The 25,004-nt window shown below is 42.6% G+C and overlaps 1 protein-coding gene across 6 annotated transcripts in view; it reads right to left on the reverse strand.

The window, feature by feature from the left end:
* Positions 1-25,004, reverse strand: part of PLCH1 (phospholipase C eta 1) — a 1,334,702-nt gene that overhangs the window by 768,430 nt on the left and 541,268 nt on the right. For all 6 annotated transcript variants that reach the window (XM_069618420.1, XM_069618421.1, XM_069618423.1 and 3 more), the window contains one exon: positions 14,942-15,088. In XM_069618420.1, the coding sequence (XP_069474521.1) occupies positions 14,942-15,088 (147 nt within the window). The remainder of the gene's footprint in view (positions 1-14,941; positions 15,089-25,004) is intronic.

Raw genomic sequence — 25,004 nt, forward strand, 5'->3', positions numbered from 1 at the left:
AAAATATCACAGCGGAAAAACTGATCCCACTCATCCTCCCCACGCTCAACCGACTCCCTGCTTCCAACCCTTATGACCTCGTAGAAGGATACAATAATACCATGCTCACAGCCTTAACTCCATCGCACCCCTTAAGCTCAGAAAAAGCAAACCAAAAAAGCACCTTAACCAATGGTTCTCCAGCCACCTTAAAGCGCTTCGACTAGAAAAAAGTAAAACGGAACAAATCTGGAGACAATCTCCCACTGACCACAACAAGCTATTACTAAACAAAATCAAGGCCAATTACAAAAAAGAAATCATAGCTGCCAAACAAGAATCCTATAACCAGAGGATCGCACATTCCAACTCTAGTACCAAAGAATTGTTTACAATTATCAAAGAATTGGAAACACCAGTGCCTGTCCCAGATACTTGCGTGAAGAACAAACAATGGTGCACCAGTGTCCAAGATGCACTAAACAACAAAGTCTTAGGCCTTCAAACCAAAATTAAAAATAAGAAAGATTCCCTCTCCAAATCAACCAACCCCAATAATAACCCCCCTAGTACTCCACCCACCCACATCCCACCCAACAGTACCCGCTTTAGTTTATCCAAAGTCACTACCCTAGAAGTGGAAAAAATCATTCTCAGCCTCAAACCTTCCAACTGTAAAGGCGACCTCTGCCCCCCACAAATCATTAAAGATGCGGCAAGAGACCTATCACCATTCATCACCAGACTCATCAACGCTTCATTCGCCTCAGGAACGGTCCCCAGCAACCTCAAAGAGTCCTGGGTCCTCCCCCTCCTTAAAAAACCTTCCCTTGACCCCTCTATCCCGACCAACTACAGACCCATTTACCACCGTCCCCTTCCTGCTTAAGATACTAGACAAGACAGCATACCAACAAATCCAAAAACATCTGGAAACTAACCACCTCCTAGGTACACGACAATCAGGCTTCAGACCCCTACACGGGACTGAAACAGCCCTCATTGATCTAAAAGCCCAGATAGACACAATCAGAGACAACGGTAAAACTGCACTACTTCTCTTACTAGACCTCTCCGCGGCGTTCGATCTAGTTGACCACAAAATCCTTTGCAATCATCTAGATTCAGCCGCACACTTCTCCCAAGAAGCCATCAGATGGATCGAGTCATTCCTCAGCAACAGATCCATGCGTGTCTTCTCCACCACTGCCGCTGCCGACCCCATCCCCATCACATGCGGAGTCCCTCAGGGCTCCTGCGTCTCCCCTACTCTGTACAACGTGTTCACAAAGCCCCTGTTTGATGATCTAGATGGCCTAGGTATCACCTATACTAATTACGCTGATGATACACAGATCCTCATCCCGCTGACGGGAGACTACAACCAGGATTTGGCCTTGGTGAACAAGGTGTACCTCATCATCCAGGCATGGATGGCTTCGCACAGTCTATGCCTGAATGATGACAAGAAGAAACTCATCATCCTTGGGTCCTCTACAAACATAACCAAATTAGACCAAAACTATATCAACTTCATCATAGAGGGGAACCCGATCAAGGTTGCCAGAGAAGTGAAAACTTTAGGAATCTACCTCGACTCTGCCCTTACCTTCCATAAACAGGTTAGTTCCATGGCATCTTCCATGGCCTACACATGTAAGCTTATAAGAGCTGCCAAACCCTTCCTATCGCCCCAGAGCTGCATTACACTAGCCAGAGCCTTGGTATTATCCAAACTGGATTACTGTAATGCCCTCTACGTCAGAGCCAGCAAGCAAATCACAAACAAAATTCAGACGCTCCAAAACAACGCTCTCAGAGCTCTCAGAGCTGCGCTTAACATCCCCAAGAGAGCCCACATATCCAACATCCGGAAATCCCATAACTGGCTCAACACCTCAGACAAAATCTTGCTCAAAGTAGCATCGCTAACGCACAAATGTCTGAATAACGCTGCCCCATGCTACCTTGCAGACAGAATATGCAAATACACCCCCAACAGACCCACCAGAACCTCTAACGCAAACCTACTCATAGTCCCCAGGTACAAACGCACTAAAATGGGCGGCAACAGCTTCCAGGTGAAGGCACCCCAACTATGGAACGCCCTACCACCATCCCTTAGGTCACCTCAAACCTTCACTCACTTCAGACGCAATCTTATCCAATGGATAAAGAACAAAGAGCTCTAATTCATCTAACCCAACACCACACGGCCACCAACCTATAACAAATGCTTATCTGCAAACTCCCTAATATATCTGCAATGTAGGTATATGTTATGTATAAGCTGTAAGTGATATGTATATGATATGTATAAGCTACCTCATTGTAACACTGTAAGTGATATGTATAAGATATGTATAAGCAACCTGTAACCAAGCTTTGAATAATCTGCTGCTCATGCGCCCACTTACCCTTGGGTCTGGCGCGCAATACAAATGAATAAACTAAACTAAACGCATAGCCTCAATCAAAGATAACACCCAATACATGCTGGCGTTATTGCCGGATGTAAATTTGAAGATCAAAGTGACTGATTTTCAGACACATGTGCTGGATGGGAATTCGGAGAACTCAGCAGAACAATGTGGTGGTTGCAAATTAACTTGCCTTAAGAACAGAGGCAGTAAGAAAAAACAACAATGCATGTGCTCAACATACAACCAAATGGGTCATGAAAAAGAATTTGTCAACAGATCATATTTTCCTCTGATGCCCACCCATCTGAGCCGGCTTCTGTGATAACTACTGATGGCAGTGATAAGCATAAGATGGAGACCCTGTGGTATACACTCCTCAATCACTCAATGTGAAGAATTCTACTCTACAAGAACATAGCGATGACCCTCAATAGTTCAGATGGTGGATGCTTACCTATCGCATGCACCTCACGTGGGCCAGAATGACGTTGCATGACAGTATTCACACAGTAAGCAGTATGTCTGGCCAGCAGCACTTGTGAGAGTAGCCACAGAATCCCTAAGCTACACCCCTGCTAGTGTACAGTGCAAGTGTGGCTCTCCTGCTGCTGGGGCTACTGTAGCTGACTTCCGAAGAAGCTTTGCATGATCCCTATTGGACAGGTAACATTCATTAGGAAGAACAAGAACTTAATTGAGGATGACACTGTTAACACACACAGCCGTAGAAAACACACCAGCTCTCCTGATTTAGAGTGACCAGAGGCATTGCTAGGGGATGGCTTAGGTGGCTATAGCCCCGGGTCTTTTGGTTTTAGCCCCGGATAGAAGCTCAGGGGCTACAACCAAAAGGCTAGCTAGCCCCGAGTCCTGACAGTCCCAACATTAACGTAGCCCCGGATCTTTTCCAGACCTAGTAACATCCCTGAGAATAACGGAAAGAAAAGTACAGCAGAGTGGTTAAGTGGGGCTTGTTGTTGTGAAACGGATAGTTTGTGACTCACTGCAAGGGACTGTGATATCATGACAACATACCAATAGTGCTTGGGCTACCACTGTTTTGCTGCTAAAAACGTCTACTGCTAGTTTATAACAAGGTCAGATAGCATACTTATTTTTTACAGGACCTCCCAGCTACACAAGAGCAGCAAATATGAGAATGTGCCAGTTATCCCTTCTACACGAGAATATTTGAGGTCCTCTAACCTACATGAGACTCCCAATTATGAGTTTCCAGGTTCTCCATTACACAGGAGCTACAAACATGGGAATTCTTTTATATCTACCGCCTACACATGAAAGAGAAACAGACCTAACATTTTTCTCTAGGTCTTGTGGCTGCACATTAGCTGCAAGAACAAATATTTCTCATGGTCACCATGCTAGCAAGTCTCACTGTCTCGCTGCTAAGCGATAGCTGCAATCATAAATATTTCTCAGGGTCTCCCTGCTGTGCAACTGATGCAACAACGAATATTTCTCCAAGTATCCATGCTACTATAAATATTTTTGTAAGAGCTCTCTAATGTAGAAAGGCTGCTTTCTGGCACATTTTTTTAGACAGCTGCTAAGGTATTTCCCGCTTGCTCATTTTAGTGTGAGATGTTGGGGATATGTTGACTGTGGGATATTCGGGAAAACGGTACAAGTCCAGACATACAAATGTGCTATAATACCTCTTAAATATGAAAGTGCTCACGGGTTGGGTTAAACATTTACCAGGAGAAACTAAGCCTGAGGGATTTGCAAATATAACAGTGAGAGGACGGGACAACAAACAGTGCGGCTTTCCTGGTACTTGACACCTTAGCAAGTTCAGGTTTTGAATCATGAACCAACCACCTAGTCTTGAGCGTCCTTGTGACTCCTGGGACACCCTAATATAAAACTAATGTTAAAAGTCCCAAAACCTAACGTTAATGAGTATTTTGCCTTCAGGATGCCCTAAAATATAAACACATGTCTTAAGATTTGATTAACATAATATCTCTTGGACCTATTCTTCGGATTTCCACCCATAAGCTATCTGAAAACAAAATCGAGCAGTACCTTATAGGAAGGCTCTTCTTAATCTACTTACAAGTACAGACGACTCCCCTCAGTCTTCATGCTTTGTCACTGTTTCAAGAAACCCTCTCACAGGTATCAGATTCAATGATTCTTCATATCTGGTTCCTCTTAATCATTTACTTAGAGAGTCATAACAAGCCCTTAGCCCATCGACACTCATCCAGGCCTTGGCTTCAAGCTTTGTGGCAAGTCCCTAATGGACTACAGTTTTCAGACTTTCTAATAGAACCCTACTCAGCCCCCAATTACAGTCTTTATAACGGGTGCTTCCTGGACCTCTGTTTCAGGATTCATAACTTAATTACAGATCCCCCCCTGGACCTTGCTTTCAGGCTATGCAACAGGTCGCTCCTAAACCTTAGCTTTGATTTGTATTTCTCTCCCTCCATGTAGGCCTTTTAAGCCCTTTTCAGAAAGCGGCAATCCTCTGGCACTCATGCCACTGGCCTCTGTCATTCCGTAGGGGTCCCTGGTGGGAAATGTTTGGCTTTGGCTTTCCAATTTCCCCATGGATTTAATGGGGCTGGTGTGCCCTTCTTGTCACGCTCCCTCATTAAGGGTTCTCAGGGCTTAGCAGCACTTCGCCTCTCCAGGTTTCCTTGCACTGCCTTTCTCCAAGCAGCATCCCTTTGAATCCTTTTTCTCAAGCAGCTTTGCTCTGCATCAATGGAGTATCAGAAGGTGCATCTGCTTCCTCTGGGTCCACAACCCTTAATATATTTGTCCACCACTTTTTGTACCCAAGGCTGGCTAACTGGTTCTTCCCCCTATCCTATTGTATTCTTTCCATTGGTTGGCTATTCCCCTTGAGTATTTCATCCCTTCATGTCACGATTAGTAGAAATCAGAGATCGGTTTATGGAGCAGTGGTTTGTAGTTGGTTATAATTGGAACCACAAGGCTTTATAAGAACCATTTTGGTAGTCCCTAGATTGAGGCTTGCGGCTCTGCAGTGTTCCATTGTCTTGCTATCTTAGTGGGTGTGTTGTTCCGGTCCATGTAGCATTGTGTCCCCGGAATGCAGTGTTCTGGGAACTAAACTCCTGCAATGAACAGGATGGGTTGCCCTGGGAAGCAGGTTGCTGCCTCTCTTTCGAACTCCTTGTGAGTGGATGTGCTCCTGTGCCCCATGTGTGCTGTAAGCATATTTCTGTTGTCCAGTAGTGGGGTGTTGGGCAAGTCTGCTATAGAGGTGCGTATGTGCATACTGGAGCAAGAAACGGTGAAGGTGGGGCTAATGGAGGCTCAAACAGGTGTCAAAGGTAACTTCATGCTACCATAAAATTTACATCGAATGCACGATTCCCACATTCTCCTTGCTCTGCCACACAGTCTTTCTGAGAAGCTTGCACAAAAGTGTCAAAGAAGTCATGCTCCCAACGAGATCCTGCAGTTTCTCTACTTTACTTTTACTTAGTAACTTGTGTGGGCAACAAAGACAAAGGGTTTTGTAAAAAGAATATTGTTTTCATTTTTCAGCAGAGGTGGAATGTTAAAGGGAAAGCGTTTATACAGATATTTCTATAACATTTCAAATACAATACTGTCTTGTTTCCTTTTATACATAGTGTATCCAATCCAGTGTTTTAAATCGATCAAAAGAAGTGCAAGTACTCACCAATCTAGTCTTTAAGTGGCTCGGTGCTCAGGCCAGGAGAGTCCAAAAATTGCTCTCCTGCCAGAACCCTACCAGGGCACCGCAACCACTTTCTATTAATCTCACTTTCTGCATACCTCTCGAGTTGGGCAGTTTTTGTCTCATTTTCTATGTGTGTCCCTTTCTATTTGTCTCCCCACTCCTTACCCTGCGCAAGTCATGTTCTCACCTTCTGTCTGACTCTCTATGTCAGTCTTGGACTTTGGGAGTACAGCAAACTAAAACATCCCAGCCAGCTCAATTTTATTTGGTCTATTTGCAATTAATTCATTCATAACGTTGGTTTGGTCACCCTAATGCAACAAATTCTCGAAGGTGTTCATCTCTTTTGAAACTAGTACGGTTACGTACAAAAGTTGCCAGGCTTTGAAAACTATTTTTTTGTTGCAGATAAGATACAATGAGATTACATTATTTGCTCAGGATCACACACTTTGGTTAAGCAGTTGTTGTGGTGCCCAGGAAGGGTCCCCATGATTATGAAGGGTTCCTGTTGCGCACACCCCATTGATGATTGAGGGTGGCAGCGAGCTGGGCACCATGTTTCAATTTCATAGGTATCAAAGTGCTAGAAATGGATACATATTAGCTTGCACGTGTAGCCTAAAGATAAAGTAATAAATCCACCAAATGTAAAAACATAGATAAACACTAATATAAATACATGGGGAATTCATGAATCTCAATATAGTGGCCTTTTCACTGTTAATCAAAATGTGGTAGTTGTGGCTCTTTTGCAAAATGCACTTTTGACATTTTTAACTGAGTTTGTCATGTTTTCAGGTGGCGGAGGGCAGGTGAATGAGTAACTTAGCAACCTTCGTGGTCAGTAGTTGCAGAAATAGCCCTGAGTTTTTATGGTCTTATAAATCCATAGATAGTAGATGTAATCTGCTGCTGCCTAAAAGCGTGACAGAAGGAGTTTTGTTATTTATTCTGGTCAGTGGTAAAACGCAGGGTAAGCGGGTGCCTAAAGCTATTTAGGAGTTTCAATTTTGCAAGTAGGAGTTTTTGTAGATTGGAAAGTTTCAATGGAACAGTGACCTGGGAAATTAGATAACATCATGAACAAAGAGAAATCATTCACCCAGCCTGCTCATATCGCAGTGAATGTCCATGCAAGTCATGTGCAAATCAAAAGTAAGGGTTTAAACGGCTTAGGCCAGTTATTGCTAGTAACAAATTATGTTTTCAATACCAATGCTTATCCATGTGTTGACGTCATGACCTACTAAGGACAAATCATATGAAGAGGTGTGTTATGAATATGATCTGAAGATAATTATTTAGATAAAGCTGGCCAATGAAAATGTATTAATTGGGAAAAGATGGGATTTCTTTGAATATGGTTTGTCCAAACATGTTGGGGGGAGGGGGATGGAGGGTTGACTGCGGGTGGACTGCGATAAAGTATTTGGGAGTGTTTTAACTGTTGCAAAACTGTATAAAAGATTTAAACTGATGTGGTTTGCTGAGGCTTGGGTTAGTTTGGTCCTGCAACACCATCTAACTACTCCCTGGAAAATTGTGCAATAAACTTGCTTTATGTACAACCGTGTGCTCACTTCTTAAGTGGTGAGACTGTTTGGGTTAAGATGGTTAAAGGTCCATCCACACACAGTGAAGCTTGGGTTTTAACAAACTATGCAATTTAGGCAATTTAACACAAATATTTAGATTTGGACTTTCAAGAACTTTCATCTCATGGAGTGTACTTGCAAAGTGCACAAATCGGATAGGAAAGCAACCTGACTATATAGGCATCCCTATAGGAACATAATAAGCCAAAAGAGTATCATTGTAGATTTCCCACATCCTGATTGGATGTTTACACCATAATGCAAGCCAGAAAAACATGCTGTTTCACACCACTATACCTTTGGCACATAAAGACCCCAAATAAAAGAAAACGGTATGTGAGTAACAATGCCCAAAGTAATTTCTTTATGCAAACTTTCTTCTTGTAGTTATGCACGTGTTAAGAAAATTAGAATATCCGCATAAAAACAAGCCCTAGACAGAGGCGGCTGGTTATTTCCTTTAATTAGATGGGGCATATATCTTTCGAGCATAGCGATGAAGCCCAAGCCAACCAAGGTGGGGTCTGGCGGTTCTCCCCTCGAGAAAATGTTTGAAATATTGGGTTAAAATGGTGCACTTTGCATCATACTTTCTGTGAAAAATGTAATCAAAAGGCAGACAGTTTACATTTAGTTTTGTAGTGTAACAAATGAAATTATTCAATAGATGGAAGTCACCACGACCAACAGACCATTTTCTAACTCATTTTCATGATGACTTTGCCCACAATATATGCCAGTATAAAATCCATGTTCATGCTGGCTGTGCCCATAGATGTCCATGCAGGTTGCACCAATGCATGCCAGAATTACTATATAAGAACATGCTCCTGTCGTCTGTGCCAGTAAAAAAATGCCATTGTGCATTAAAAATAATTTATGCAGACTAGCTGCACCAATGTAGGACAGTCTAGCCACGTAATAACACTCAACATGTTTTGTTTACCCCTGATGTCCAGTAAAAAATTGCATGCAACAGGAAAAAAATCTAACCTTACTGGCTGCAGCAATAGTGGCTTCAGCAATGTAGGAAAATACAGCCATATAAAAATAATTATGTTTGTTTGAACCATGATGCCTAGTAAAAATTGCCATGCCAGGCCACAATAAAAAATGTAAACAGAATGGTTGCGGACATGTTAAGTGTTGTTACCTGGCTAGACTGCCCTGCATTTCTGCAGCCAATCAGGCTATGTGTTCTGCCTTTGGCTTGGCAGGTTTTTTTTACTTGTCATCATGGTTAAGACAAACATGATAAGTGTTATTTATTATGTGAATAGACTGATTTATATTGCTGCCGCTGGTATGGTTATGTTTCCCGACTATAGCATGGCATTTTTTACTGTGTATCAAAGTTAAAGCAATAAGCAAACATTGCTAACTTTAAATGTGATGCACAGAATTAAAAAAATTTTTTAAAAAAGACTGGCTGCAGCAAAGTTGGCCAGTCTAGCCACGTAACAACACCTATCAGGCCAAACAAGATAAGTGTTGTTACATGTCTAGACTGCATTGCTGCAGCCAGTCAGATTGTGCTTTATGCCTCTGGCATGGCATTTTTTTACTGGGCATCGTGCTTAAGTAAACAAGAAATCATGTCTGCTTTAACACTGATAGCAGTAAAAAGCACAATCCCTTCTCCAGCACCTCCAAATCAGAGGTTCGCTCACCATGGGTGCTCCCGCTTCTCAAGAAGCAAACTCTAGATCCACTTATCGCTACCAATTACCGCCCTTTCACAACGGTTCAATTCTTACTTAACATCCTAGATAAAATTGCATACGTGCAGATCCAAAAACATCTCGAACAGCACAAACTCCTTGGGGCCCGACAATCAGGGTTCCGACCTCTTCATGGGACAGAGACTGCCTTGATAGATCTAAAGACACAGATCGACGAGCTGAGAGATCAAGGGAAAACAGCATTACTACTGTTACTTGATCTCTCAGCTGCATTCGACCTGGTCGATCATGGGGTCCTTTGCAGGCACCTTGTCACAGCAGCCCATTTCTCCTTAGACGCCGTTAAATGGATAGAATCATTTTTGAGTGACAGAACCAGCAGAGTATTCTCACCTTCTGCAGCTGCGGATTCCACCCCTATCACATGCGGGGTCCCACAGGGTTCCTGTGTGTCCCCCACTCTCTACAATATATTCACCAAGCCACTGTTCGATGATCTGGACCTTCTGGGTGTCGCCTACACGAACTATGCAGACGACACTCAGATTCTCCTCCCTCTTTCTGGGGATCATGGTAAGGACTTGGCGTTGGTGAATAGAATCTATCTCATCATTCAGGAATGCATGGCCACTCACGGCCTATGCCTGAATGATGACAAGACAGTTAATAATCTTCGGCTCCCCTTCCAACATCTCCAAATTGGGTCATGAATATGCCTCCTTCATCATCGACGGCAACAACACCATTGTTTCCAAAGTGGTAAAAACTCTGGGTTTCTACCTTGACGCAACGATGTCCTTTAATAAACAAACGAACTCCCTGGCCTCCACCACCGCTTACACATGTAAGCTGATTAGAGCAGGTAAGCCCTTCCTCTCTAATGACAGTTGCCTGATACTGGCTAGAGCATTAATTCTATCAAGGTTAGATTACTGCAGCTCACTCTACAGTAGCGCTAACAAAACCATTATTCAAAAACTCCAAATTTTACAGAATAATGCCATCAGAGCAGCACTAGGTATCAACAAAAGAGCGCACATCTCTGCAATCAGACGTCATCACAAATGGCTATCTACTCATAACAAAATTCAACTAAAAATCGCCTCCCTGACTCATAAAGCACTACACAATGATGCACCGAGCTACCTAATCGACAGAATAGAATCTGCATCAGACCCTCTAGAACTGTCAACACTAACTGCCTGGTAGTACCCAGATTCAAATCCTCCAAGATTGGCGGCAACAGTTTTTCTGTGAAGGCCGCTAAACTTTGGAACTCCTTGCCCCATCAGCTGAGAGCCGACTTACCCTACTCTTTCTTCAGAAAGAACCTTATCACTCACCTCAATCTGACGGAGAACTAGTCTCCCTGAAACTGGCATGCCAACATAACTTGTTGTTCGACTGAACATTTTTGCACATACCCATAGTGTCTATGACCTGCTGATTGATTGCAAATTTTGTACATACCCATAGTCCAAGTTGCTTATTACTTCGCATCTTTTTGTAACATGATTTGTATAGTGTATCTTGCTTTTTCTCCTTGTGTAATGTGACGCATTTATCGCCTGTACATTATGTAACCTTGACCTGTTGGTGCGGGTGGAGGGGGAGCATTTTCCCGACCTGCATTCATGCACATTTACTTGCACCCCCATTCGCAGCATTCATAACTTTTTCACCTGCTCACAAGCACTCTCATTCAAACGCACACCCACACAACAGACACTCTTTCATTCACGCAGCGTGCATCCAAGCATACACTAATTCTTACACACGCACCTACACACATTCACATATCTTTTTTTACCTGCAGCCCCAGCCCAGAATCTGTTCAGCCAGGATCATGTGACAGCTCTCCAGCTCCCACACAACATGAGCAGAGAGCAGTTCTTACACATTCCAGTAAGAGCCAGAGCATTCCCTGTAGAACGCCCCAGCATATCCGAATGAGCGGGGAGGTGCAAGAGCGCTCCCTACACACTTTCAGAGCTGCAGTACCCCAGCCTGCATCCCCAATGGGGCATGCAAGGCTTTGGAAGCAAAACCCCAATGGCCTTTTGGGCATGCATACTGCAGTACGAACTGTCAAAGGAAACAAAAGTTTCCCTTTGGCAGTTTAGGCCAGTCTAGGAGCGCTCCCTCTTCTGCTTGTTGCAGCAAGACAGCCCTTCGTGTTAACATTGGGCTGGCTTGGTGGCTCGTCCAAAATGGGTGGGTCAACGTCCCATCGCCCATTGTGAACGAGCCACCTTGGCCCTGGCTATTTTGCATGTCAAACTACCACACATCAAGGGAACTAATCTTTAAATACTGACTGTTATTGTGTGCTCACTGCATACTTGCCAACATCCTGGGACCAAAAAGGTGTAGAATTGTTCAAGTTTCAAAAATAATAATTCCCGCAACAATGACATCACAGGAACATACAAAACATACAAAAAGCACAACTAGGAAAGATGTTGAAATGTTAAAAATGTCTAATTCTGAATGGTAAGGTAACACCAATTTGTTGGAAAATGCTGTCTGATGGTGTTGCACTCTGCCAATTGCCTTCACTGCTGGTTCACCTAAGGGTTGTCCCGGCAAGAGTGCAGGACTAAGTCGTCAAGTAGCTGTCAGGTCAGTGGATTGGTCTGAGTCCAATCAAAGTAATCACCTACCAGTCCTCTGTACAGAGAGACTAATTAATGTGTTGCATGCTTTGTCCTTTAGCCTGCCTTAGAGTCAGATAAATTACCTGCCACTGTAAAAAGCAGTAGGATCTGTCACCCAAATCTGTAGGCGGTAGGACTGCTTCAAAAGCAGTAGCCTACTGCCTAAATCTGTAGCGTTGGCAAGTATGTCACTGTTGCAGGCGAAGGAACGTGGCCCCTTTAAGGGAAAGCGAAACCAGAGACTGGGGTGGGAGGAAGGAAAGTTCGAGAAGGCAGTTTTGTAATGGAGAATAAAGGAGTAAAGATGTACCCCGTGTTGGCTCCCGATTTGTGTGCTTGGGCCCCCGCCAGACATTAACACTCACTTTCAGTCTCTTGGGAAAATGCAGATTTGGTAGATAACTGGAGAGGTCAGTGGGCTTTCAGTTCGGAATGTTCCATTACAGGGCCAATCCCTTAACATTCACACATTAGAAAAGGCAATGCTGATCAATAAATGGGTTACATTCATTGCCTGGCCCATCTCAAGGTACTGCCTGCACTTGGGGTGTACCCGGCACTACAACCATCAACCTGATGTGAACACATTGCCAGCTCTGGGGCTGCACATTCGGTTCTGTGTTTTTACAAGGTGGGGTGTGAAGGAGGCATGCTGGGATACTGCGGGTTCTGGGATGGGGAGAAGGGTGCACGCCCAGTTTTCAGCAAAGACTTCAGGAAATTAGGGATGTGTTCATTGTGGGTACAGTTAACGAAAATGTTTTTATGTCCTCACTCCCACGTACTTGAAAAGTGCAAGTACTGAGGGCAGGTTAGGACTGGACCATTAAAAGCATTGGCCTAATCATGTATACAGGGATTTAGGTTTGTAATTAGTGCTGCCACAAAGTGCAGAATGCATGTAAAGCTGACTGGTACAGTACTGCATTTGCTCTTTAGCCTGGTTTGCGCACAACACATACATTTATTAAAATAACACGTTATTACCATACTAAAATGTTGCACCAATCTCTGTATTTTTTCTATAAAATTTCCAGCGAAATGCTAAAATAATCCCTTATTGCATACGAAACGGCTAATATACCTATTTTAACAGTAAAATATTGAAAAAGTAAAGTATTTTTTCTGGAAAGCCTCTTTTAAAGTCGATTTAAACAGAATGTTAGCAAATATGGCGTACATCAGATTATGCACGCCGTGTGTAGCTTGAGGGAACCTAAGTGGCCTCTTTCCACTGAAATATTAAGGAAGCTCGTCTACCCGAGGGAAACTGGTAAGTGAATCATGAATGAGACGACTTTGCGCGGTAATCTCTGACAGGCGGGGCACGCGCGTCTTCCCTCGAAATAATGCATTGAAGTTGGATCACCTAGGGAGGAGCTCGGCTTCATGCCGACAGCCGCCAATGCGCACACTACTAAATGCGTTCCAATGCAAATAACCATCAAAGGAAGAGTCGTGTACTGCAGCCAAGAGATCAATTTTTCATAATTGTATATGTTGCGTCATGCTCATTTTCTGCCGGAAATCGTGGGTTTTATTAAGAACTTTTCCTGCTTTGGCACAGGTGTGAAACACACAGCCAGCAAGGAAGTGCATCAATGCTATGGGCATGGAAGTGCTCTGTGCACTTGAAGCAAGGATATAGTCATTCAAGTATAAACTGCGTGCAGGTCCCGATTGCTGCATTTTCGCTGGTGAAATTCCGTACATACTGAGCAGACATTTTAAGGCAGCCTTAGAAAGCGGTCACAAATAACCTTAACAAGATTGCCAACTTTTGTTTTAATGAAGGTCTTGAAATGTTGATCATAGCAACCTTTTATACATTTTAGCAACCTATCTTAACATCAACAAACGTCTTTCCAATGTAATTGGGGAATTATGTTTTAAACACTTTAGCAGATGCCAGGTATTCAATAGAGCTACTTAATCAGAATCCGACGCGAGCACAGACAAAGTTATATCAGTATGACTGGATACTCACACAAAATAAATATATGAGACATATAAAGACTTTGAGATATCCTTATTTGGACATAAAAAATACTATCAAATGGCCTAGTACCTAATGAAATATCCATCACCTAATTTGAGAAATCAATATATGAGATATTGGCTAAACTTGTGGCCCACAAAAAGCATTTTGGCCAGACGAGGGATTTTTCCCAAGGCTGAAAATGTATGTCGGTTCTGCACTCGTGGCTCACAAAAAAGAAACCTTGCGGCATCTTATAAGTACTCTTTCCAGCTTTGCTCCAACGTTGACAGAAATATTTTAGATGGTTGTTAGCAGAATATACAATTATATCAACTAAAGATTTATGGAGGAGATTGTTCAACGCTAATATTATGTCTATTAGAATTGCTACTGAACTATTTTTAGAGTCCTTGTGTTTAACAGAATTAAAAGCCTGATAAAATGGGCCGACACTAAATGAAATTAACTCGTTTTATCTTTAGTAAGTCTGTTAGATGTTATACCTCCTTTGTTAACTTTATGTAAATGTCTATTTGTTTGTAAATATATGTAATTACTTACTGTGTATTGTATTGTATTGAGATACTATATTATATCAGTTCATAGGTTTTTAATTGTATAAGATACACAACTAGCTTGGAGTAGTATATTATTATATAGTTAATCACAAATGTATACTTCCTCGTTTCCTATATACACTCTGTAACTATGTATAAAACTGAAATTGAAAGGTTGAAGATTCAGCCAAAAAAAAGATTTTAAAAAACGATATTTTTATTTTTTTACGAAAAAGTCAGTTAAGGAGCCTCTGCACAGAAATCAAACAAGAAGGCGTCTACATTATACAGGTTAAGATGCCAGACGTAGAATTAGAAATCAAGCGTATGAATGGGAAGGCATTAAAAGGCTTACTTTTGGCCTTGTCGCTTTTCCTAGATGGCCGCCATCTGATGCAGGTCCGGTGCTCATCCAGGTAAAACAGACGAACAAGCCCTTTGGTTCCGCTCTTGAGTTTGATCATCTGAGTCCCAGACTGCATTACACTCATACATCTTTCAACTGCAATAATAAAGAAATATCATTTACCCAAGGTCATAATCAACTCAACTAGTAACATTATCGTATCACAGTTGGGCAATTGTCAAAGTGTATATGCGCTCAGGACCCCGTAATTTATATGGTGGATAATCTGGTGCAACCTAGTTAGGATAGGGCTAGCCCCACAGCTACTGTATGAAAACAGACCCAAATATCTAGACTAGAATGTTTACACTTGATCATAAATAGTTTAAACAGGTTTATTCCAATTTCAAAGTTGTATAGCAACATAAAACTCGGTAGCCATTCCATTCATGTGTGACCCAAACAATTGCGGCAGGCTGATGAGATCATGCTACACCTGTACAAGGGGAGCTTCCACACATTGAAAGAAAGAATAAAGACAGATTCTTATTCCTAGTGTGAGGCAAGACAGGCCCGATAACACCCAGGACACTGCTGTATGAAATATACAAGACAACATTTGTATTAAAGATAATGCACGCAATTTAGAATTCAGTTTCAATTATTCAAGAAAATTTGCATCATTTGTAAATTCAGGTTTATTAATTGTTATTCGCATAACTGCCTAGAACTAAGAGAAAGTCTTGATAAAGGCCGATGGATCTAAACACGTGTTGACGACATTCTCAAGGGAAGGAGGGCAGCACATGAATAAAACGGCTGCTCCGATGTAACACTGTTATACACATTTGCTATTGGAAAACGTGAATTTCAGGGCAGCACATAAATGGAATGACTGCCTTGTTTTATGTTGCTATACAACTTATAGGGGATAGTTTATTCATTGTAATACTTGTACACGTCATCTCCTTTAATGCCTGGCCTCTTATTTTTTGCACTGTATGAGCTCTTCCAGTTGCTGATACACAATCAATTTACATCCTGGATTTAAAAAAAAAAGAATATGCTACTTCTAATGTGTTGCAGAAAAATAGTTAAAGCAATTTCATAAAATGCATATTAATTTTAAAAAATGTACGTAGAAACGTTTTCATTGGCGTTCAAAATAAGCATTAACATGCAGCTTTTTGCACTTATGCATTTATGTTTCTAGCAATGCAATCAAACAGACTACCAAAAACAGTGTATCAGTTACAGGCTATAAAGTTTAATGGAAAGCTACTTTGCATGAAAGGGATTTGGGAAGATTGCCACAGATCTCATTAAGTGTTGCAGAGGCAGCTGCAAAGCTGCGTTGTGCTGGCTCAAGCAGAACGCACTGCAACATCACAAATGAAGTGTAATAACTGATTACAGAGAAGTGGTGATGTCATTTTCTGATTACAGGTCAGTAGCATGTCCGACTAACCTGTAATAAGAAAATGATTTGCAGGCTGTTATATGGGCATTGCAGGTTGCCATTTGTTATAGTCATCTCCTGGCGCATCACCCACTCAAACAGGCGCCCAAAACAAAGCGCCAACACATGCCCAAGCGATTAAATTACACTACACTCGCAGGGAGTAAAATGCCATCTTGTCCTGACTTCCGAGTTTACAGCAATGGGATTTTGAACTGTTCAATTCTTTTGCCTTTGCCTTGTGAAATGACTTATTTGCTATCAAAATATAGATGAATGTGACCGCCCTGAACACCTCTAACCAATATTTACGCCAACATACTGTATGCTGTTTGTTGTGCAACGCCAGTATATTTTGATGTAGACAGCAATATGACAAGCATGGATTGTTTTGATGGAGCATCCAAAATTAAGTGATAACATGGATCCGATTAGAACAGGTGAATTCAGACTCATTCAATGGATTGTGTACACTCAGTGATCTATTCGTCCTTGGCTGTGCACTGATTGATTGCTACTAATTAATTGCATTTGCTGAATTGTCTCTAATGAATTAATTGGCAACACTCGTTGTTGAAGGTCACTGCTGTCACAGACCAACCATGTATCCATGCACAGGGATTTTCTACAAGCTACGTGGCAAGATGAAGAACATAGGTCTTAAACAGTTTCAAAATTAGGGTTCAGCTAGCATAAAGTACATCATGGCAAATATTGTTTAACAGAAGCTTTGTCGTCTAGTTCCCAAGCATGCTGTTTATTCATATATGTACTTTTAAGTGCATTGTGTAGGATCGTACTAACAACAGAGCATGGTACAAAGTGCTAAACAATAAATGTCAAAAGGTTTCAAAATTAAAAAGAATCAAATATGTGAAAATGCAAAGGAATTACTAAATCAACATGAACATGTGTGAGAAGAACAAGTTACTCTCTTACCTGGTAACGTTCTTTCGATGGGATGGTCCAACGACGTATTCCATATCTATGCAGCAGAGCTGCAGTGATCACTGTCATAGATATGGAATACGTCCGAGGACCCAATCCACTCGAAAGCAAGTTTCCTGAAAGCAGGTTATAGTATGAAGTGTTCTACATATATAACGTTGACAACTTTAAAACAATATAAGAGTGGGTTATTTTAACACAACTCAAAAAGGTCATACATGTTAATTACTTTTATAGGACACAAATGTGAGTGTGCCCGCCAAAAACCAAAAGTGGCTTACATTATTTGATTGCTGCCACAGCTACAGCATTGGAAGTAATAGAAACATCAGATATGCTAAACACAAGATTGAGTGATGTTTGGAGGCAAGTGAAAAACTAAGGTGGCATTGCACCTCTTCAGTGGATAAGTTGTCGCATTGCTCATCAGCAAGCCTTCAGTGCTGTTTAAAACAGATGATCAGTATTCAATTGTACAGAGATCACAGAAGCAGGAGATAATCTCACTGTGCTATTCATGTCCTCCCTTAAAAACACCCTCCCACCTGACCTTCCCTGCTCACCTCATAAAGGAGCTCATCCCACGGCAACATTAACGAAACATGTCAGTATAAAGTCTCAATCTAATGGCAGTGTCTCTGGTTAGGCCAAAACGATCATCGCTCAAGTATGTTAAGAAATGACAGATCTAAGCTATCCCTTCTGGGAGTGTGCAAGTTTGCCCTTGTTGAAGCTGGAGGCTGGTTAATACCGAGGGTTGTCAATGCTATTGCAAGTTTGGAAACGCGATATAAACATAAACTCTGATATTCAGTGGACACGAACCATTTCCACTGATCATCGGCCAGTGCCCACCTCCTTAACGCAGCCTTGAAGGGTCTTCATCTCAGAATCTGAGCAAAAGCAGGTGTGGGAAGGCAAGATCTGCTGCGAAACCTCACATGTTAATCATTAAAAAAAAAACTAAAAAGAAAGTGCACGGCAGCTTTTCTTAACTTTGATTCTTGTCAGAAACCACTTTATAAAAGCGAAAAAACAGGCATGTAGATGAGAAAACAAAAGATATATTATTGACTGCACATTACAGTGGATTTGTGCCCTATGTTTTCTTGCCCAGACGAACAGAGTCACTTATTTGGAGCGAAATACAAAGGAGAGGGTTTCTGAGTAAGCTAAGCCATCTTGAAGCGTATCCTGCTTCCTATCGTCAAGAGGCAGCCCGTGTTCTCTTGAACACTCAAGCCCACTTAGTCTCAGAGTACACTAGCGAAAGTATACTTCCAAACACATCTTATTACAAATTTAGATTCCGTTCCAGTGAGAGCAACCCAAAATGGCACGAGTATAGAAAAGGATTATGGCTGCAACCAGGGCTTTAAGTGGGCTGGGGCTAGCTGGGACCGAGCCCCAGCAGGATCCGAAATCTCGTTTTGAGGCGGGGCTCTGCAGGGGCTCACTAATCTCCCCTGGCAGCCCCTGCTACCACATGACAAGGATTCTTTTCTAAAGCCTGGAGTTCTCGCTCGTGTGCGAGAGCTTCATGCTTCAGAAAAAATGCCTTTCATCCATAATGGTGGCGCTGCAACTGCGAGGCATCCCTTCAAGCAAAAGATGCCGTGGGCCGTTGCCACCATTATGGAGAGAAACGTGAGGCCGCTGGAAGCAGAGACCTTGTTTTCTAAATCCTGGAGCTCCTGCGCATTTGCGGGAGTTTCATTCTTTAGGAAAAAGGCCACCGTTTTCCAGTGGCTTCACCCTTTCAGCATGAATGGTGACGCTGCCCCTGCCCAGCTGGCGAGGGTCAGCGCAACCATTAAGGCTGAAAAGGCGAGGGCTGTCCCCTGGCAGGCAAGACTACAGAAAATAAATGCAGATTAGCACCCTCTCCCCTAGTGGGTGCTGATCTCTACAAAAGGCTGCCTGGCAGGGGTGCCTGTGTCCCATTAAGCCGGGGCCATCAGGGGGCGTGGTATAATAAGCCAGCAGATGACCCCCCCTGCCGTTAGGCCATGCCCCTTGATGAGCCCCGGCTCATTTTGCAGTGCCACTTAAGGCACTGAGTCTGCAACCTTTTATCTGAATTCAGAATTTACCACACCTGTCGTCTGTCACTGGATGATATTCGGGACATCATATCAGCAGATTCTGCTGATAACACCAACAACATTTTTCTTAGTGATTTTAATCTTACAAATGACACAGCCACTCACTCATCCAGGTTAGGGCTCTTAGGATGCATTGATTCAATGAACATAGAACAGCACGTCACAGGGCAGCACAGTATACTTGATCCTAACTGCATGCCCACTAACCAAGTGTCAAGCTCCAACCAAATCGGAATGGTTGGATCGTGCTGCCATCCCAATGCAATTCACATGCACAATACAGAGTAACATTCAGCAACCAGGGAAGAGTTCTGGAGCCCAGTCAACTTGCTGTCACTGATCCAAAAAACAACTTCAATGCACTCCTCGCTACATTGAAACAAAATATAAGCACCTTGGCGGATACAGAAGCACATTAATATTAGGACGAAACCATGTACCCCCTGTAACTCTCAATGCTTGCAGACTGTAAACGCTCACTTTGCTAGCCAGAAAAAGCTTGGCCTCAAAATAAAGCACAACCTGCTCTCACTGTGGTCAAGCATTTATGCAATACCAGACAAACCCTGATGAAAAGAAGCTAATAAACCTTACTAGACGACTACAATATTCGAAGCACATAACAAAAAAGCAGCGCCTTTGTTCAAGCAATGAAATGCTGAAACCGTCTCCCAGAAACTCCTATTCAACAATCAGTGAATACATGTAAAGCCAATAATAGTTGCGTAATCAAAACATGCTCTCCAAGTCAAGTCCCGTATCGACAATTCTGTCCTTTCTAGACCACTTCTTCCACCAATATCACCACAGGTCAAACAAAAACGGCCTTAATTCAAACTCATCTCTGCCAATGAATTCCAATAACATACTCATTGCTGGTCAACCACACGATCAATGCTATTCCCACTCACCATCAGCTTAATGGCAAATATGGGCCCGGGGGATCTGTCAAACCATGAAAGCGATTACCAAGCATCCATTCCTAGGAAACAGGTGGTCGGTGATTGAAGAAACTGTCTCCCTACAGTTACATGAGCAAATAGACCAACATGATCTCCTGCAAGACTACCAGTAAGGATTCAGGCCTAGATCTTGCACTGAGTCAGCAATAATACAGGTTGTGACAGTTGCTGTGCACATCCAAATAGGGGGACCTATGTCTCCTACTCCATCTATCGGCAGGATGTGACAGACGAACATGCAACCATTATCAGACTACTTGCCACTTGAGTTTCTTGGATTATCTATTATCATAGTTCACCTCTTATGTATCAGACAGGCACCAGCTAGTCCAGATGGGGAGTTACAGATGAATCCACCTTTTCGTCACCTGTCTGCTAACCCGAGGCTCTCTCTTACCACCAATGATCTTAAGACTCTACATGGAGCAGTTCTGCTCTCTCCTCAATGCGCTACCATCCTTGGTTCTCGAGAATCTGAATGGAGGGAAGGCACTCCTCTCCAGTGTTCCTGCTGCAACACTCGCACCACTCAAAGCAGTACACAACGCTGCAGCAAGACTAAACATTGGCATCAAAAAAATCCGCTCACATATTCCCCATCCTGAAAAAGCTATATCAGATACCAATTCCAGCACGAATACTCTTAAAAAAAAAAAAAAAAAGTCCACCACTTACAGGGCTGCGACTAATGGAGCGCCACCATGCCAAACAGAAAAACTGAGTGGGCATCACAAATACCAGAAGCTGCTAAATTGCAATACTGGAGGCAAGAAAATGTTGAAAAGAGAAATCCAGGAGGCAGGCTATGTATTGCTATGTTCCAGCACTCTGGAACATCATCCCAACGCGCATCAACACTGTCTCGCTGCTCCTGCTGTTCAGGAAGGAACTAAAGACTACTCCAGAAAAAGAGTTCGGCCCTACCAAAATTGGAAACCTTATGTTCCTAAAACCATTGTAACACGCTCTACTGCTCCCAAGCTTGGTTTGCCCTTTATAAATACCTTACGTAACTAAATGTAGGACCATCCGTTTTTTAAAAACAATCGGCTTTATAACCCCTCCATTTCTAAATTCTATAAATCAAGAGACCAAAACAACCCAAATGTAAGCAAAGCATATCTTACAGTAATCAACTATTTTCCATTTTCACTATCATATTTGGGAATAAGTATCCTTTTTATCAGAAACGATTAGAAAATATCTGTAATAAAATATTCATTATTTTGAAGTCTGACACCATTATTAATTATTTCGGTAATTCAGCATTACAAATTATATTCGATTAATATGGCTCACCACTAGTACCTCATGCAATGGGGCACCCGTGAAAAAGCTTGCTTTACAGCTTGGAAGCAGGAGGTTGTGGGTTGATTGTTTTCTGCTGTGTCTATTGATTTCAGTATATTGAATACAAAATGTATTTGTGTACTCTAATACTGTACATGTTGCTAAGAAAAAGAAAAAATGAATTCGGAAAAAGAAGTATTTCACAACAAAGTCTGAAGTAAGTTGTCCAATGGTCACAACCAAAAGACTCACAACTTGTATCGGGCACACACTGTTAACGGGATTGTAACTAATCATAAAAGTCTACAAGAAGAATAAAAGTTAGCAGGGGAAATTTTCGAAAATCAAGGTTGCAGACTGTATATAATGCACTTGTTTTCGTTGAACAATAAGACTGGGATACTATAGCTTTTTGACGGGGTGTGTTTAGTTGCCAAACTTAATGCAGTGCCATACTTACTGCTGTAAATGTGTCAAATGGTGATCCAATTTTCAGTCCGATAGATAGCGGTTGATCTGGCCTGGTTTAACTGCATTATTAATTTATTTGGGACAACGTAAACACAACAATATTGCCAATTTACAGGACAAAAATACTAACATACAGACACTGTTTCTGGGCATTATGTTTCACAAAGTAACATGCATCCAGTCCCCAATGATTCATGAACAGCTGCACGGATGTTGTATGTTCTACACTAATACAATTTTGAGGTGTATGTGGATTACGTAATCCTCCGGTCCATAATTCGTTTCAGGAGATTTATGAACAAAATGATCATTAGCTACCAAGTTCGATGTTATGGTAGACACCTTTAGCCTACCCTGGCTTTCAAGCCGAGTGTGCTTTGCATGTTGGGACCCAAGGTCAAGACTAAACTGGTGAAAACAGAAGCTCAGGTCCCAACGTGTAGCTTGTGGATGAAAAGCGAGGAGCGTGTTTGGAAGCAATCCATTGATTAACATGAGTGAAAGAGAAGACCCCGAGAACCTGTCTAATACCGAGACTGAGAACCAGGGTCTTAGAATATACTAAATAAAGCAACTGAGACTGCTTAGAAAGAAGCTAGGTCAACCAGTCAAGGACCCCCTAAGCATACCAATAGTGATCTTCCAGATTTTACAAAGTAAACCATAAACCTTAATTTTGCCAAACAAGCATATCATGAGGAGCGCCTAACACTCCATCCAGAGTAGGTCAATCACAATAAGTGATAATATGTTGTCAAGGAAATAACACAGTGGTAGCGTTGAGGTGTGCTTTCCTCCGCTCCGCTTCCTGCGTGGAATGCTCTGGATGGAAGACACCCTGAGTGTTCCCGGAGTGACCGTTGGAGACAAGCTGATGAATGGAGAGGGCGTGTGTGTCAGTGGATCTCCCTTACCCGTGTGTGCGTCTTGCGATACTGCTGGGGCCAGCGCTATCCTGATCTTTCCACTTATGAATCCGGAAGCTTCTTTTCCACCTGTTGCTCCTGGCCATCCTGTGAAAGGCATGCTACAACAGATAGTTACTGTGGAATCTGTGCCAATCAGTAGCCCCCCCTTGCCACAGTAACCACTTTTCACTGGACAGTACATAGGGAATGGGCTGGGGTAGCAGTTAGGATGAGCACTTTTCTGGGGGACCTCAGGTTCCTGAATGACAGAGCCTCGACTCTGACTACTCGTAGCAATAATGCTTATTAGCAACTTGCTTGTGATTTGGCAACTGTAATGCCCCCAACATGTTGCTTGAATCCTGCTGGCAAGTGCTAGTGGAATATGTACCCACTGGTCTTCTCTTCTACTGAACTTGTTCTGCTGAGCGACTCTAGAGTAGAAGGAGACGTAATACGAAAGACCACCAGCCCCTCACAAGCCTTTACACTGCAGAAAGCCAACACCTTCGGGTGAGAACCAGAGCTTTGTTTACAGGGAGTGTAGCATCCTTCCCACCTCGGGAGTCTTTTCCCAGCTGTCTGTGTTCCTTAAAAGGTTTGACTAATACCTTAAAGCCTGTCCTTTAGTTTTAGGCCTTATATACGAGTACCATCCCTTGGCCATGACTACAGCTAGCTATCCTTTTCTGCATGCTCACTGCCCACCTAGCCAAGGGTTTCCTGTCTGCAGAGAAAGCCCTGAACTGCGTCTACAACACTGGCTCTTCTCTGAAGTCTCAAAGAGCACTAAGTCCACTGCAAAAATGAAGAGTGCTCTGGGAAAGAAAAAAAGTGATTGATCCAGACAGAAACCTGGGACCAATGTTTTCCAATCGCTTGCATCAATGAGCTCCTCCACAGGAGTCGTCACACTTGCTCTTTATCTGCCACCTTCTAGCTCAAAGCTTTTCCACCCACCTTCTGGATGCAGTAAACCCAGAAAGCAGGCTCCTAACCTACCATTGACCGCTATACGCCCACTAGCCTACCTGTTAGGATATACCGTCTCTGGTGTATTATCTCGTCCCTGCTAAAGACAATCGAACCTTATTTTCAAAGTGATCCAATGTCAAGCGAATAATATTCAGAAGAATGTAAGCTTCGTCCATGGGGGGGGGGCGTGTGCGTGTGTGTGTGTGTGTGTGTGTGAGAGAGAGAGAGAGAGAGAGAGAGAGAGAGAGAGAGAGAGAGAGAGAGAGAGAGAGAGAGAGAGAGAGAGAGAATTGGTATTGTCATTATTTCCTACAAACAACTGGTTTTAATGGAAGCAGCACATCTGAACCTTTTTTTATTCTTAAACTCAGTGTGACCAGCCGTACAAATGCATTCTACAACTCAATTGACCGCTGGTACCCATGTATTTATACTTTTTTAGGTTGTCATTCTGTAATGCAATGTCTTCATTTTAACGGCTAGAGAAATAGCATTCCTTAGAAACAGCAAAGACACAGCACGGTTGACCTGATCTGCTGCATGCAATCCCCAATTAACTGAATAGCACCCTTATGTGGTTATTTTGGGGTTTCAACCCCCTCTCGATCTCCCCAACCTTCCTTCCAAGCAGGTCTTCAAAAAAAGATGTTTAATTCATTAACACTCAAATATTTTTCTATTTTTGTGAAACTTCTGTGTGCTTTTTATGCTGGTCAAAACATCAGAGGCCCCATAGCCCTTGAGAATTGGGTTAGGTACATTAGCCTAAGGAAGCAGCTTGACCCGACACGGTCTTATAGGCAAATGGGGTCCAAAACAGGGATTGGAGCAAGGCTTATTAACACACACTTGGTCCAACACCTTTCTTGACGTAATAGTTGGTTCTCACCCAAAACAAACTTAAAGTCAACAATTTGTGGTTCCATGTAATAATGTCGGCACAAAAATATCGCA

Source organism: Ambystoma mexicanum, chromosome 10, assembly GCF_040938575.1.
Source record: "Ambystoma mexicanum isolate Mex_15411 chromosome 10, UKY_AmexF1_1, whole genome shotgun sequence".
In the NCBI taxonomy this organism is placed as follows: domain Eukaryota; kingdom Metazoa; phylum Chordata; class Amphibia; order Caudata; family Ambystomatidae; genus Ambystoma; species Ambystoma mexicanum.